Source organism: Carlito syrichta, unplaced genomic scaffold (assembly GCF_000164805.1).
Source record: "Carlito syrichta isolate Samal-C Ts95f unplaced genomic scaffold, Tarsius_syrichta-2.0.1 Scaffold305571, whole genome shotgun sequence".
NCBI classification, from domain to species: Eukaryota; Metazoa; Chordata; class Mammalia; order Primates; family Tarsiidae; genus Carlito; species Carlito syrichta.
Genome location: NW_007249667.1, coordinates 814214 through 828032, shown reverse-complemented (window position 1 = coordinate 828032; position 13819 = coordinate 814214). Strand labels below are relative to the sequence as shown.

At 39.3% G+C, this 13819-nt stretch overlaps 1 protein-coding gene across 1 annotated transcript in view; it reads right to left on the bottom strand.

The window, feature by feature from the left end:
- Window positions 1-12955, bottom strand: part of WNT2 (Wnt family member 2) — a 42448-nt gene extending 29493 nt beyond the window's left edge. Inside the window, exons 1-2 of the mRNA XM_008061758.2 lie at window positions 12728-12955; window positions 7493-7770 (exon numbers count right to left, since the gene is read on the bottom strand). Coding sequence (XP_008059949.1) covers window positions 7493-7770; window positions 12728-12950 — 501 coding nt within the window. The 5' untranslated portion in view covers window positions 12951-12955. The remainder of the gene's footprint in view (window positions 1-7492; window positions 7771-12727) is intronic.
- Window positions 12956-13819: the final 864 nt, after the last annotated feature.

The following is a 13819-nucleotide window of genomic DNA, read 5'->3' as shown; positions in this document are numbered from 1 at the left end:
TTTCTTTACTTTATTGTAGAGACGAGGTCTCGCTAAGTTGCCCAGGCTGGTCTCGAAACCGTGGGCTCAGGAATCCTCTCACCTCTGCCTCCCAAAATACTGGGAATATAGGCATGAGCTACTGTGCCCAGCCTGATGTAATTTTTCAAAATGCATTTAATTTGATGAAATAAGGAGATCAATCAAAAAAATAAAAAATGTCTACTAAGTAAAATTTGTGCCCCATAAAGATGCGCAAGATTATTGAAAGGAGAGTCAGGATGAATAGGAGGGGAAAGTAATTTGGCTCTACAGTTCAGTTTGGTTTTACCATTTTCTTTCCTACTGATATTCCTTACTTTTTCAGAGTGTGAGTTCTTTCTCATCATGCCCCAGTTCTCTTAGGTCAGACCTATTATTTATTATTTTAAGTGACATCAAGGGATGTATTCTTTGAAATCTTTATTAGAACTTAGATTTACTTGCCTGTAAGGTTGTACGTACACATTAGACAGTATCTACTTTATGTTTACTTTAGAGGCATTTCCTGAAGGTGGAACTTGGAAATATCTCTTTTGTCCCTGCACCCTGAGGGGCCCCACTCAGGGGCAGGCCAGGTGCTCCACAGCACTGACCTTGGGTGATGCTCATTCGGGTAGCACAAGGCGCTAAAGACTCCGGAACCCCTCATCCTCTGAGCTTCTCCATATAAAATACATGATGCCAGGTTAAGTGTGATTTTCAGGTCATTTCTAATAGCTAATATATTTGACTTATTTGCTAATTCTGGTAAACTTTTTAGACCTCAGTTTCCAAATATACAAAATGTGGATACTAATGATACTTACCTCTTAGCTTGCTTAAAACCTAGTATTTATATTTTATTTTATCTTATTATTTTCTAATTTTGTTTTTAAAGAGAGGGTTCCCTCTGTTGCCTGGCTTGAGTGCAGTGGCATGATCATAACTCACTGGCAGCCTCGAACTCCTGGGCTCAAGCGATCCTCCTTCCTCAGGATGCCAAGTAGCTAGGACTACAAGGCATGTGCCACAATGACCAGCTAATTTTTCTCATTTATTTATGTGTTTTTTGTAGAGATGGGGGTATCACTATGTTGCCTAGGCTGGTCTTGAATTCCGGGCCTCAAACAGTCCTCTTGCCTTGACCACCCAAACTGCTGGGATTACAGATGTGAGCCACTGGCCCAGCCATGTGTATTTTATTTTATATGGCAACCCTAGTTAGGTAACCTGTCCAAAATTGTGCTCAAGTATTAGGGCCAGTTTTGATTCCAGAGCCCTATGCTCCATACTACTTCAGTCAAGAACTCCGAAGATAAGAACTTCTAATGAGTAAAATAGCCAACAATACTAATTATTATGCTGAAAATAGAAATATCAATACTATGGCATATGTTAATTTTTATTGTTACTAAACATCAGGAAGCTTACTATATCTGATCTTATATGTATATTTAAGGCTAAAAATAAGGGCGATAGACATTTCTCATAATTTTCCTAGAAAATCTTTTTTTTTTTTTAATATGGGGTCTCACTATGTTGCCCAGGCTGGTCTTGAACCTCCTGAGGCAATGCTCCTGCCTCAGCTTCCTGAGTAGCTAGGATTACAGGTGTGTGCCACCACACCCAGCTAAATTTTTTCTTAGATTAGAAAATATAGTTTATCTGGAGAGTAAATTAGAGAGAAGAGGAGATTCACCTCCCCAAGGCAGGAGAGGGGGCCAAAGCCAGGAAACATGGCCTGGCCATAGCTTGAAGAACACATGGCCACACCATAGCTTAGCAAGGCAATGGCGGACCCAGCTAATTTTTTAAGTCATTAATTCAAACATATTACAGAAAGTTTGAACTTTCATATCTATCACTCAAAGTGAAGAAAGAGAATGTGACAAACGCATAAAAATTGAATTTAAGGATTTAACTTTCTTTCCCATTGTTCAATGCCTTCCTCTTGCCTTCACAGCGACATCTACATGTCTCTGCACAGTATTCAAGACTCTCCAGATCTGGCCGGCACTCAAATGTCCTCAGCTTCAGCTCCTATTAACTTTCTGTCCTGAGCTCCACCTCAAAGCCCTCAACTTTATGATATACTTCCTGCTCCAATATCTGTCTTTGTCTTAGAGTCCGTTTGTCTTGGTAAGCAGTTTCCCTATCAACCATGGGAAATCTTTATCTCCAGCTCAAACACCCAATTCTTTTTATGACACAACCTTTATCTCCTTAGCTAACTGGCCCTTTGGCTGATTCTTCTATTATATTACTTCACATAGCTTGCTCTGCCTCCTTGACTAAAATCTAGTCTCTTAAGGTCAGGGGCTTCTTTGTCTTATTCTTTTCCACATTCACATAGTACCAAATATGGTGCCTTTCCTGCAGTAATTGCTTAATAAAATAGTTGCTGAGCCAAATTTAGTCCAAATTTAGTCCAAACACGTAGGAATAGTGCTCTTTCTCTTTTTTTTCCATCGAGTTGGAGTCTCACTCTGTCGCCCAGGCTTGTGTGTAGTGGCATGCTCACAGCCACCCCCGCGTCAACCTGCTGGGCTCTGGCAATCCTTATGCCTCAGTCTTCCAAGAAGCCAGAACTACAGGTGTGTGCTATTACGCCTAGCTAATTTTTTGATTTATTGTAGAGACAAGGTCTCACCAAGTTGCCCAAGGCTGGTCTCAACCCCTGGGCTCAGACAGTCCTTCTGCCTCAGCCTTCCAAGTAGCCAGAACTACAGGTACACGCTACCACACCTGGCTAATTTTTTTATTTATTGCAGAGTCGAGGTCTTACCATGTTGCCCAGGCAGGTCATGAAACTGTGGGCTCAGACAATCCTCTTGCCTCAGCCTCCCAAAGTGCTGGGATTCCAGGCTTGAGCCACTGCAACGGGCATAGTGCTCTCAAACTTGCAGAGCTACTAGCTGAAATTTTATGAATACTCAAATCAGGCTAAGTTGCTTCAGGTGTGTTCACAATGACTGGCAGTTATGTTTTCAGCATTTTAAAACTTTTTTCTTGTTGAAAATGAATACACATTTATTTTAGAAAATGTGTGAAGTAAAGACACACACAAAAGAAAAAATCATCAGTAAACTAGCTTCCAAGATAGCTACTTTGCTGTTTTAAAAAATATATATAGATGCCAGGCACAATGGCTCCACACCTGTAATCTCAGCACTTTTAGAGCCTGAGGCAAGAGGATTGCCTGAGTCCAGGAGTTTGAAACCAGCTTGGGCAACATGGTGAGACTTCATCTCTACAATAAATTAAAAAATTAGCTGTGGACTACACCTGTAGTCCCAGCTACTCGGGAGGCTGAGGCAGAAGGATCACCTGAGCCTAGCATATGAAGGCTGCAGCAGCCGTGAGTGCCACTGCCCTCCAGCCAGGGCAACAGAGTGAGACTCTGACTCAAAAGAAAAAAAATATATACATATATATAGTATATATATATAGTTTTTTTTCAGAAATTCTGAATATGGAAATGTAGACAAGGGCATATGGTAGACAAGTGAATTTGAACCCCCTGGCCTCATGCTTGAGGATTATGTGACCCTAGGTGAGTCCCTGTCCCTTGGAGGCCTGTTTCTCATCTGAAAAGGAGAAATATTAGTGCTGTTTTAAATTCCTATAGGAGTTTTGGAAAGATCAAATTATAAAACATTTGACAGTATTTTGCAAATTAGAAAATACTATATGCCTGGTCTTATTAGTATGTACAGAACAGCAGATGACTGTGAAAAGAAGGAGTGATCAGATTGAGTTCTAAATAATAGTTCAAACTGGATTTATGCCTAGCTTGGTTACCTAATTTACAAACAACCTTCCCTTCACTAAAGAGAAGGAATTAAAGTTTACTGAGTACCTACTACCTGTCAGGCTCTGGGCAATTTGCCTTCCACTATCTTCCCATAACACCACATAATACTCTTTTACACGTGAGAAAAACTGAGATTTCGCGAGCAAAGCCACTAGTATTGCAGGATTAAAACCAAGATGGGTCTGATTTCAAATCCCATGGTCTTTCTGTTTTTACTATAGTAGAAGACACTGTTGGAGAAAGTATTTTTATGGAATCCCTCTTATCCTTATGGAAATTTCCAGAGTGATTGAAGGACACTGTTTGAGTGGATACATGAGTTATTTTGATACAGATTCCCTTAGAAAAGTTTAAAGAGGTTATGATTATCTCATCTTAGAGAAAAGAGTGAACTAATTTAAAAGGCATTTGCAAACTTGGGAAAGGGAACAAATGGTGGATATTGACCAGGTACCTTTCACATGTAATTTACTTAAAACCATCTTAAAATATAATTTGGAAGTTTTCATAGCATGGCTTCTTTAGACCTAAAAAGAGCTGCTGAGGAAAGCTATGGAAGTTCCTTCTTGATAGAATATTTGTTGTGAACAGTGTAGACATCTTTTTAGTACCTGTTAATAGTCTGGTTTGGGGGTGGAAAACTAGCTTCAATCAAGAATGCGTATTCAAGTAGACATGAAAGAAAAAATATCATTATAAATTCCACTGAAACTATGATTAAAATAAATGATATCACAGCAGCACAAATGATCTAAAATGATATTACAGTACAGAGACACATGAGGGTGCTCTAACCAGCTGTTATAATAAATAAACTAAACAGTTCCAACACTGGGGAAAAAATTAAGCCCTGTTGTGAATGGCAGTGGTGAATTCTGACTTTTAGCACTGACTAAACAGAACAATCTTGGCATAGATGGCTTTTTTTCCCAATAAAATGGATACGTCTCCCGTAACCCTCCCAGTTTAAAAAGTAGATGTCCATATTGGACAATTTGGAAAATACTGAAAAGCACAAAGAAGAAGAAGAAGAAAAAAAGCAGGCTGACATTACTGTCAGCCTGGGAGGCTGGAACTTTCTCGAGTAGGGCCATTGGAGGCTTAGCTCAGGTCTGCCTTCAAGCACAAGCCCAGCCTGTTCTCATTTTGATTCCACAGACCTTCTGCTGGTACGAAGGGGGAGTATAGACTGGGGGTCTAATGACCGCAAGAAGAGAATTAGAGACGCATGTTTATCTCAATACATTTACTCTCATTAAAGTTCATATTCACTGACATCATGCATCTCCTTGAAAAAGTCTGCCCACCCACCATTAATTAAAGCCACATTTTAAAAAGTCAGTGTGTGCACTTTTATTCCAATCAAAAGTAGCCTCCTAAGTTTTGCAGAGTAGTCAGGAGAATATCTGAGGCCTGACAGCTGTTCACCTCTACACAGTGAAGAGTCATGTGATTTACATTAAAAGTTGTGTTTATTCAGGGCCTACGATAGAATAGCTAAGATCTATTGTCTTGAAGAGTTGAAACATTCAATATCTAATGACCTATTTAGCAAAATTAATATTTATTTTGATAAGTCAACATTCTTTTGGATACAGTGTCTGACCATCTGCCTTTTCTTTTCAAATAGTCAGTGAAATCTAACTGCATACCCTGTTTGAACAATTAAGCAGCACGCTCCTATCAAACACACCACACTTGATAACTTATACATGTGGTATCAATGTTAAGACAAAAGTCAATGTAAACTTTTTTATCCAAATCATTGCACAAACAGTAATTACCAATAGTTGTAGAGTTACACAACCACAGTCTATATTCTTGGCAGTAATCACTATAAGTTCATAAATTCATAAAAATAAGGAATGTTGCCTTTTAAAGTTCAAGAAAGGTACTATTTGTAAACAGTTCAGGTCACACTCATCTTATTCCATGTACTCAGCAAGAGTTCTTTCCATCCAACTTCCTTTAAATGAGATTTGTTCTCTCCAGGAGTCTAATAAAAGGATTTTCATCCAAACAGATTTGCATTCTTTTCTATTCTTTTTTCTATTAAGGCCCCCTGGGGATCTTTCAATTTTATGCTGATCTTTCTGTATACATTAATATCAAGCACATTTTTATGCTGTGTTGATAAAAGACAAATTATGGTTATCTCTTCCTATTGGTGTTTAGATTATTCTTGAATGGTTCTGACCAAATATTTGATTAGCCCAGCCAGTTTATGCTTTCTACACAAAGGCATCAAGTGCAGCATTCAGATTCTCTCATTATTCTAGTCAAGACACCATACAGAAAGACATGGTTCATAAATAGAGCTGAACATTGGCATTGAAATGGTTTAATCCTAGGTCAAAGCACCCCTGGACTAGGAGTTGAAACCTGACCTCTGGTCCTGACTTTTCTACTGACTCCTCATGTGACCTTGAGCACCTGGAGGGCCTCAGTCTCCACGTCTAAGAAATGGAGGTCGGGGGTAAATGCTGACCAGATATGAGGAAGGACCCCCAAAAGACCCAGAATTTATTTATTAAAAATAGTGTAATTATTCTTATATGTTAAACTTTAGTCACTTTCAAAGGACTCTCCGTTTGAGGCAATACACTATCAAGACGCTTTTTCTACTGCTCAAAACAATTTTTGAACTAGTCAATTTTGATGCCTTTTAGTACTTGTGCCATTTTCAGTTTCACCTCTTCTACATCAGCAAAACATTTCCCTTTGAGGACTATTCTCATCAGAGAAACAAACAAAAAAGTTGCTCAGGGTGAGATCAGGTGAATAAGGAAGGTGGGGCATGAGAGGTCATGCTGTTTTTGAGCAAAAAATGCCTGAATATTCAGCTCAGTGTGGGCAGGTGTGCTTGTAAATCACCCGTCATGAAATGGATGAACATGTTGCAAGAATCTCCAAAAAAAAAAAAATCCACCAAAGCCGAATGCAATCTCTCACAACAACGCTAGCCGGTACATTGATGCCGATGGGTTCCTAGTTCCCTTACCTAGTGAAGGAAGCCTGTACTACAAAGGGGCCTGCCCTCCAAAAATTCTGGATTTCTTTGATTCCTCTTGTACCTGCAGCCCAGGAAGTAATCAGGATTAGAGGAGAAGGGGCTACAGAACACTTTGGGGGACCATGTCTTGGTCCCTGGTCCATTTACCCATCCAGTACCAAAAACCACAAGATGGGGCTTATGTGAGTGCAAGCTGGATCTGGTTCTAAAAGAGAGCATCCATGAATCTAGAAGAAGCCAAAAACTATGCTTGGTGAATTGTGTTCATGAAAAGTTTGGGAAAAGATGTTCTGGGTCTTTATATCCCTTAGATATAAGCATTCAATATACCATTTTTATGTGGGATGAAGCACTATCCTAACCCACAGACTATATCTTCTGCCCAGATGATACAGTATCCAGAGGGACCATAAAACACTTGACTCAACACAATGCCAAAAGCAATGGGTGGACTCCTTCAGCTCAGCTGTGGGAAGGAAAGTGGAGTGTGGGTGGGGATATTTCAACCCAGTCGGTGGTATTCTTTAGAACAGCTATGGGCTGGGAGACAGTGGGAAGTGACTAGACAGCATTTTATCAACTCTAGGAAAGTTGAAGATAAGCTCTGCTTAAGTGATTTATAAAGCCAAGCAGTCTACAAAACGAGCACCGTTGCATTTCCATACCTTCCTGCCAGCTCTGTTGTTATGAAGATTCATCAAGGCTCTGGCATCCTTTCCTTTCCTTTCCTTGGCATCCACAAAGGCTCGGGCAAATTTGATCCCATAGTCAATGTTATCACTGCAGCCACCCCAGTCGAAAGTGCCCTTGCTGTCCTTGGCAGTTCCCTTCTTCTTTGGATCACAGGAACAGGATTTTAATTCTCCTTGGCTACAGGCCCTGGTGATGGCAAATACAACTCCAGCTGAGGAGATGGCGTAAACAAAGGCAGATTCCCGACTACCTGAAACAAAAATGCTTTTCTTAAAATTGGTCTGGTAGTGCTACTTGTGAATAACTTTCACATGGTGACTGTTTAATGCTTGTTCTGCCTCTGACACCCTTTGTCACTGGACAAAAAGGTACTCATACTCTTGAAGGATTTTTTTCTAGAGCCAAGCCTCTTTCTTTCATGTGAATAATCCTCATCTCATATTGGTTTTTGTCAATTTAGATATCTGTATGACAACTCTTCTTAACGTAAATGAAGACTATCAAAGAAACAGAGGGCCTTGTTTGGCTCCTGGCTTCACATGAGTCTCAGGCACATGCTTGCTCTGCTTCAACAGAGAGCCCTAGATGTCCTAGAAGAAAGGAGCAGAGCATAGCATCTCTAGGCTTTAGTTTCTTCATCTGTAAAATACAGCCTAAATTCTACAATTCTAATATTTCAGAACATATGTGAGTATTCATGACACCACAAGTCTCCCTTGGAAAAATCTCCCAAACCCCCAGGCATTACTGAGGACACTCGTATGCGTTTAAATGATTGAGAATGAAATACTGAATTCAAAGAAATCTAGGGACTGAGGTGGGAAGAGAATTCTGGCAGTAACTAGTCCCTTGCATTAACACTGGAGAGCTTTAGCTTGGCATTGACTTTCACAAGTAATTGAGAGATTGTTGAAGGCAATATGCAATATCCTAGAATTACATACTATGTCTAACTATTAAGGTGAATTTACTTTCTTCTGGAACACCTGCACTAATCACTGGTATTGGGTAAAAGACAGTGAAAAGCTTTTCTTTGGTTTTTCTGGAAGGAAACAAATTTACCGCCTATAATTAGACTTGGGCAAGAACCCTTTGGGGTGCTTTCTTAGAATTGTTCTTTATTAGAGCGCAGGCTACTTTCACTTACAGGCTGAAAGGTACATATTTCAGTGCAATAACTACATTAAATTATTTTAATAATCTGTAGTAACTCATAACACGGTGTTGTGGTATAGTGACAGATATAAGGCTCTTTAGGGTCTGTGTGCACCTCGTTTTTCAAGTGGAACTGTATTTCATTGTTATTAGCATGCCTTTTTATTAATGGTTGCTGCAGCAAATATATTAACAATCAAAATAGAAGCTGGACAACCTAATGCCAATGCAAGACAGAAAACAGAGAACCATTCGGTGATTCAATATGTCAAGACAAGTGTGACTTTTTGAACCACACAGCTGGGAGAACAAACCACCTTTTCGCATCGAAGCCCCACTTGTTTCCGTTTGTCATTTGGTGCTAAAATTTATTATACGTCCCTTGCAATATTTGCTCTGCTAGTCTCATTATTAAAAATCAGGAAAACATATCTACATCATATTAAATGGCACTTACCTCAGCCTTCAGAAAAGATCTCCCCACAAAACCTCTAACCATCAAAAAAGGAATCCATGATGCCCATAGTTAGGTAAAATCAATTATATGAATGTTTGCCGTTGGTAGCAGGTAGTGCTCCCCAGAGAGAAATGTGATGGTCATAGGAGCTGTTTTAAAGAGTCCCAGTTTACACTATTAGGATCACAGATATTCTAAGTGGAATTGAGATGCTTTATAAAAGAAGGTGACTGATAGATTAGAATGTGGCTTAATCTCAGATAGTGGCTTTCAGATACATAAAATTTGTATTATATCCATTTTACAGTTTAAAAAAAATACCTGTCCATATGATACGTCATTTATCTTCTAAAGCCTGGTCTTAGAATTGGAGGCCAGTGCTCAAATTTAGAGAGACATCACATAGGAAGCAAATTTCCAAATGCTTAAGTATTTAGCCTATTTTTATTTTTTAAAGGAGAAATAAGAGAAATTTTGTGAGACAGTTTTTGAGGGGAAAGGCATGGAAGATGTGAATGACAGGATGTCAGTGGCCAGATAGTATTTTGAAAGCAGTAAGAGGAATACATTGTCTAGGTGCAGAATTCATCCCAGTGTAACTTACAATTACAATAACTTGTTGGCTGAAAGAAAAAAAATTGCAATCTGCTACATTTCAGAAATATACTTGCAAGGCAGAAATATCACCTTTTTAAGTATTCATCATTTATTATGCAAACGCATTATTACTTAGGTAGATGTTCATTTACTTAAATAGAAAATTTAGTACTTAACTGACTGACTTTTCATTTTACCTCCAGATGGTTTGGTATCATGTAGATATGGCCCTAAGATGTTTTCAGTTAAGTGTTTTAGATGAATCACTAAAATGCTATGTGTGAAATAGTAGCACATTTCAAGAGTTGGCTTTGTAACAAAACAAATTTTGATCTTGGGCCTCTTCTTAGAAAAACTGATTCTTTTTAAAGCCATCATAAAATGAAACAAAATCCAAATCTAGATGGTGATATTTATACTTCCTGATGCGTTACTATTGAAGTTTCTCTAATTTTTGGACTGAGATAAATCAAACCATGTCTACTAAGCACATAGACACAGTTTTTATCTGGGGTGGGAGGTTGTTACCTGGGAAGGCAAAACATTAGAAGTTAGGGTTTCTTGAAGGTTATGGGTTGCTCAACTCTCTTTTAAAATATTTGCTTTTTTTTTTTTAACATTTACAAGGATGAGACTTAATTGCCTTTTTGCTTTTTTAAGGCTTAGTGTAGAATTTTGCAGATGTATTCTTGCAAGAAGATTTTGGGGTCTTTGTTTCTCTGGCTGTGACTGGTAACTGTTGAATGAGTAAATTACAAATGCTTGTAAAAATTGTTCTGTCTTACTCTGGCTCTCTCAAACAAAACAGGCAAATATTCTCTATTTCTCTATGACCATGGGAAATTTTAGTAACTTTATGTTCTGATAGATGGTGTTGCCCTTTGCCCTTATTCATCTATAAGCACATTTAGGTTTCCTAAAGAGTGTTTTTCACAACTCTAAGATGTAAATTTCTCCCCAACCAACTAATTGTAAAAATCTTTGGATAGCTTCAATGGAATTTCAGGATTATTTCCAGGATAAGCTGCTTTAGGCCAAATTTGGCCCTCCCATAACCAACACAAAATCATCACTGACAGTCACAGGAGTTTGCATAAATGTCTGGGAAAGAATCTGGCCTTCTGTGAAGAATGGAAAGAAATTGTGTAGCATGAGTGTTTTAAGTTCTGAGTCCTTTGGCAAAACATTCAGCTTCAGCTGAAAGAAATTTGAAGGAAGTACAAGTTAGAATCCCTTATTTACCTGAGGCCTTAGACTAAGTCGAATGAGTTCTGTTTCCTCTAGTTCTAACCTTCTCTCTCTCAGCAATTCTACAGCTATAAAAATAAACAAATATTGCCAAGATCAACTTCAAGTATTTTATGAATGAATCCTCAGTTTTGGCAGATATGCCATCTTTAGGTCAAAATGGCTTCCTTTGATTTGTGATCTAAAGGGTTTTTTTCCTAGTATGAAGACATCTTAATGAATCTAGAGGTGATCATTGTATACATGAGAAGTATATCTAATTTGAAGTTGGATGGCTGTGAGCACTTCAAAAAAGAAAAATCCTAATCCACTTTAAATACCGAGAGCTTACATATAACACATATATGTGCATATCCCATGCAAACTCTCTTTGACAAGGTCCAGTACTTTAATTGATTCACTGCTGAGATAATCTAGGTGAAGTCTTAAGATTCCATGAAGCTGAAATTTACTATTAACCTTTCAAAATTTGCGATGTCATATCGAAACTCCAAAAGGAATGCAGAAGAATATAGTTTTTAAACTAGAGAATAAAATTGCAGAATATCGCAGTAAATTAACTTTAGGGATACTCTAAGAATGAGAGTACTACGCCCTTGGGGGATTTTAGAGACATTCAGTTATGCATTTGGCCTCATAAAACCCTAGGGCTGTGATGATTACATGATAGAAACACCCTCTGTTAAGCATTACCAAGTGCACAGTCTGGATGATTTTTCTTAGAATTGGGGGGGGTGGGCAAAAACAAGTGTAAAATCTCTTGTTTCTGGGGTTCACACATTAACTGCTGTGTTTTCAGTAAGATTTCTTAATAGCAAGTGGGCTGTGGTATTTTTTGGAGAATGCTAATAATGCCAGCTGAATAAATGAGTATTACTGGAAAAATGAAATCTGATTTTCAATTTATCTTCCCTGATTTCATACTAGCAAGTGAGCTGCTTTTCATTTTCAGAACTTTTAAGACATTTATTATGTAATTAGATATGAGTAAGGCTCCTTCTAAGGAAAAAAAAAACAACTATGTTTCTTACTCCTATCCTCCATAAATATCCTTATTGTCTATAATGTAGCTGAAAAATAATAGGTGCTCACTACAAGTTCATCCATTCATTCATCATAACAAATAAATGGTGCCTTCAAAACACAAGGCACCTTGAGGTGCGAAGAACACTGGCTAGTTCTTGCTCTTAAGGAATGTACAATCTGTTGGTGAAAAAAATGCTAAACTTAGACACAGAGTGACCCGAGGCTGAGTTGCTGAATGGGAGGTCAAAGGTGGTGAGTAGAGATTTGTCTTTGCTTCTTAAGAACACCTTCATGGTGTTTTTGTATCTATGACAATCTATGGCAAAGAAAAGATTGGAGCATTCTATCCTGATCATCTGCTTAAATTCTTCTGAAGGAAGCTCCAGAAAGATGAGGAAAAAGTCAAAAGAGCCTTAGGGCTGCTTCCTCCCTTCTCCTAGAGACAACATCTGAGCCTGGAGGATGTGTAGGCTTGAAGTGACAGAGCAAAGAGTGAAGAGAGAAGCCATGGTACCATCTCCCACTCTGTGACGGGGCTCTTGTAAGACTCTAGACATGTTGCTTGGTTTCTCTAGTCCTCACCTGTAAAACAGGGACAATGCCACCCAGCAGAACAAACTGTTGACAGAATGAAATGCAATAAAAGATGAGTAGGGGCTTTGAAGACAAAGTAGGTGAGCTATTATGAGTGGAGAGCCCAAGGGGTGGGTGAAAGCAGACTTACTTCGGAGCAGGACCCTGCCAAAAAGGCTGTGATCCCTGTCCAGGGTGTTGCAGTTCCAGCGGTGCTGGCGAAACTGGTGCTGGCACTCTGCTGTCCACTCGGCTACGCCCAGGCCAACGGCACGCATCACGTCTGGGTGTCGGTGGCACAGCTGCCGCTGGCGACTCACCAGGCCTGGCACATTGTCACACATCACCCTGGAGGAGCCACCTGTAGCTCTCATGTACCTGTAAGGGGCCAACACAAAGGTGAACACCAAGGCCTGGCTTGGTGTTTCCAAAAAGCCTTCTTCTTCCCACTGTCCCCCACCCCCTCTTTTTAAAATATGTATACAGGGAGTGACAAAAAATTGTATACACATTTTAAGTATGACATTTACTTAAAAGATGGTATTAATCAAATAAATATTAACATCACCACGCAACAGGCAGGACAAAGAAAATGGCAGAAGCACAGTTGAGCGAACTCATACTACACATTGCTGCTATAATTTAATTCAACTTCGAAAAGTAAAGCATAGGTAATATCTCTTAAAATGTGTATACTTTTTTTGGCATCCCTGTATGTGTATTTTTTATAGAGATGAGTTCTCATTATGTTGCCTAGGCTGGTCTGGAACGCCTGGGCTCAAGTAGTTCTCCCACCTCAACCTCCTCAAAGTGCTAGGATTACAGGCATGAGCCACCACACTTAGCCTCCCTGGGAGCCTTCTAAGAGCTCAAAGCACTTTAAAATATGAATTCCGTATCCTTTTGGTGATATTACAAAGTAAGGGTTATATACTTTTAATTCAGTGGAGAAATGGGCAAGGCAGGCATGGTGAGTGATCTGGCAGAAGCCACCCCCACAATGGAGTGATGATTGTCATAAAACCAGGGCACCAGATGACGCTCTGGGCAGGGTGGCAGAGGCAACATCTCCAGTTGGGGGACTGAAGGACAGGGAAGAGGCAATGAGCTTTGGGGAGAACACGTCAAAGACTTTTCCCAAGAAGGCTCTGATCTCAGTGACACAATGTGTCTGGACTTGGCTTTGGGGGAAGCCGACTTTTAGAGGCTCCTCCATCCCATTTATTTGACATTATGTCTTAAG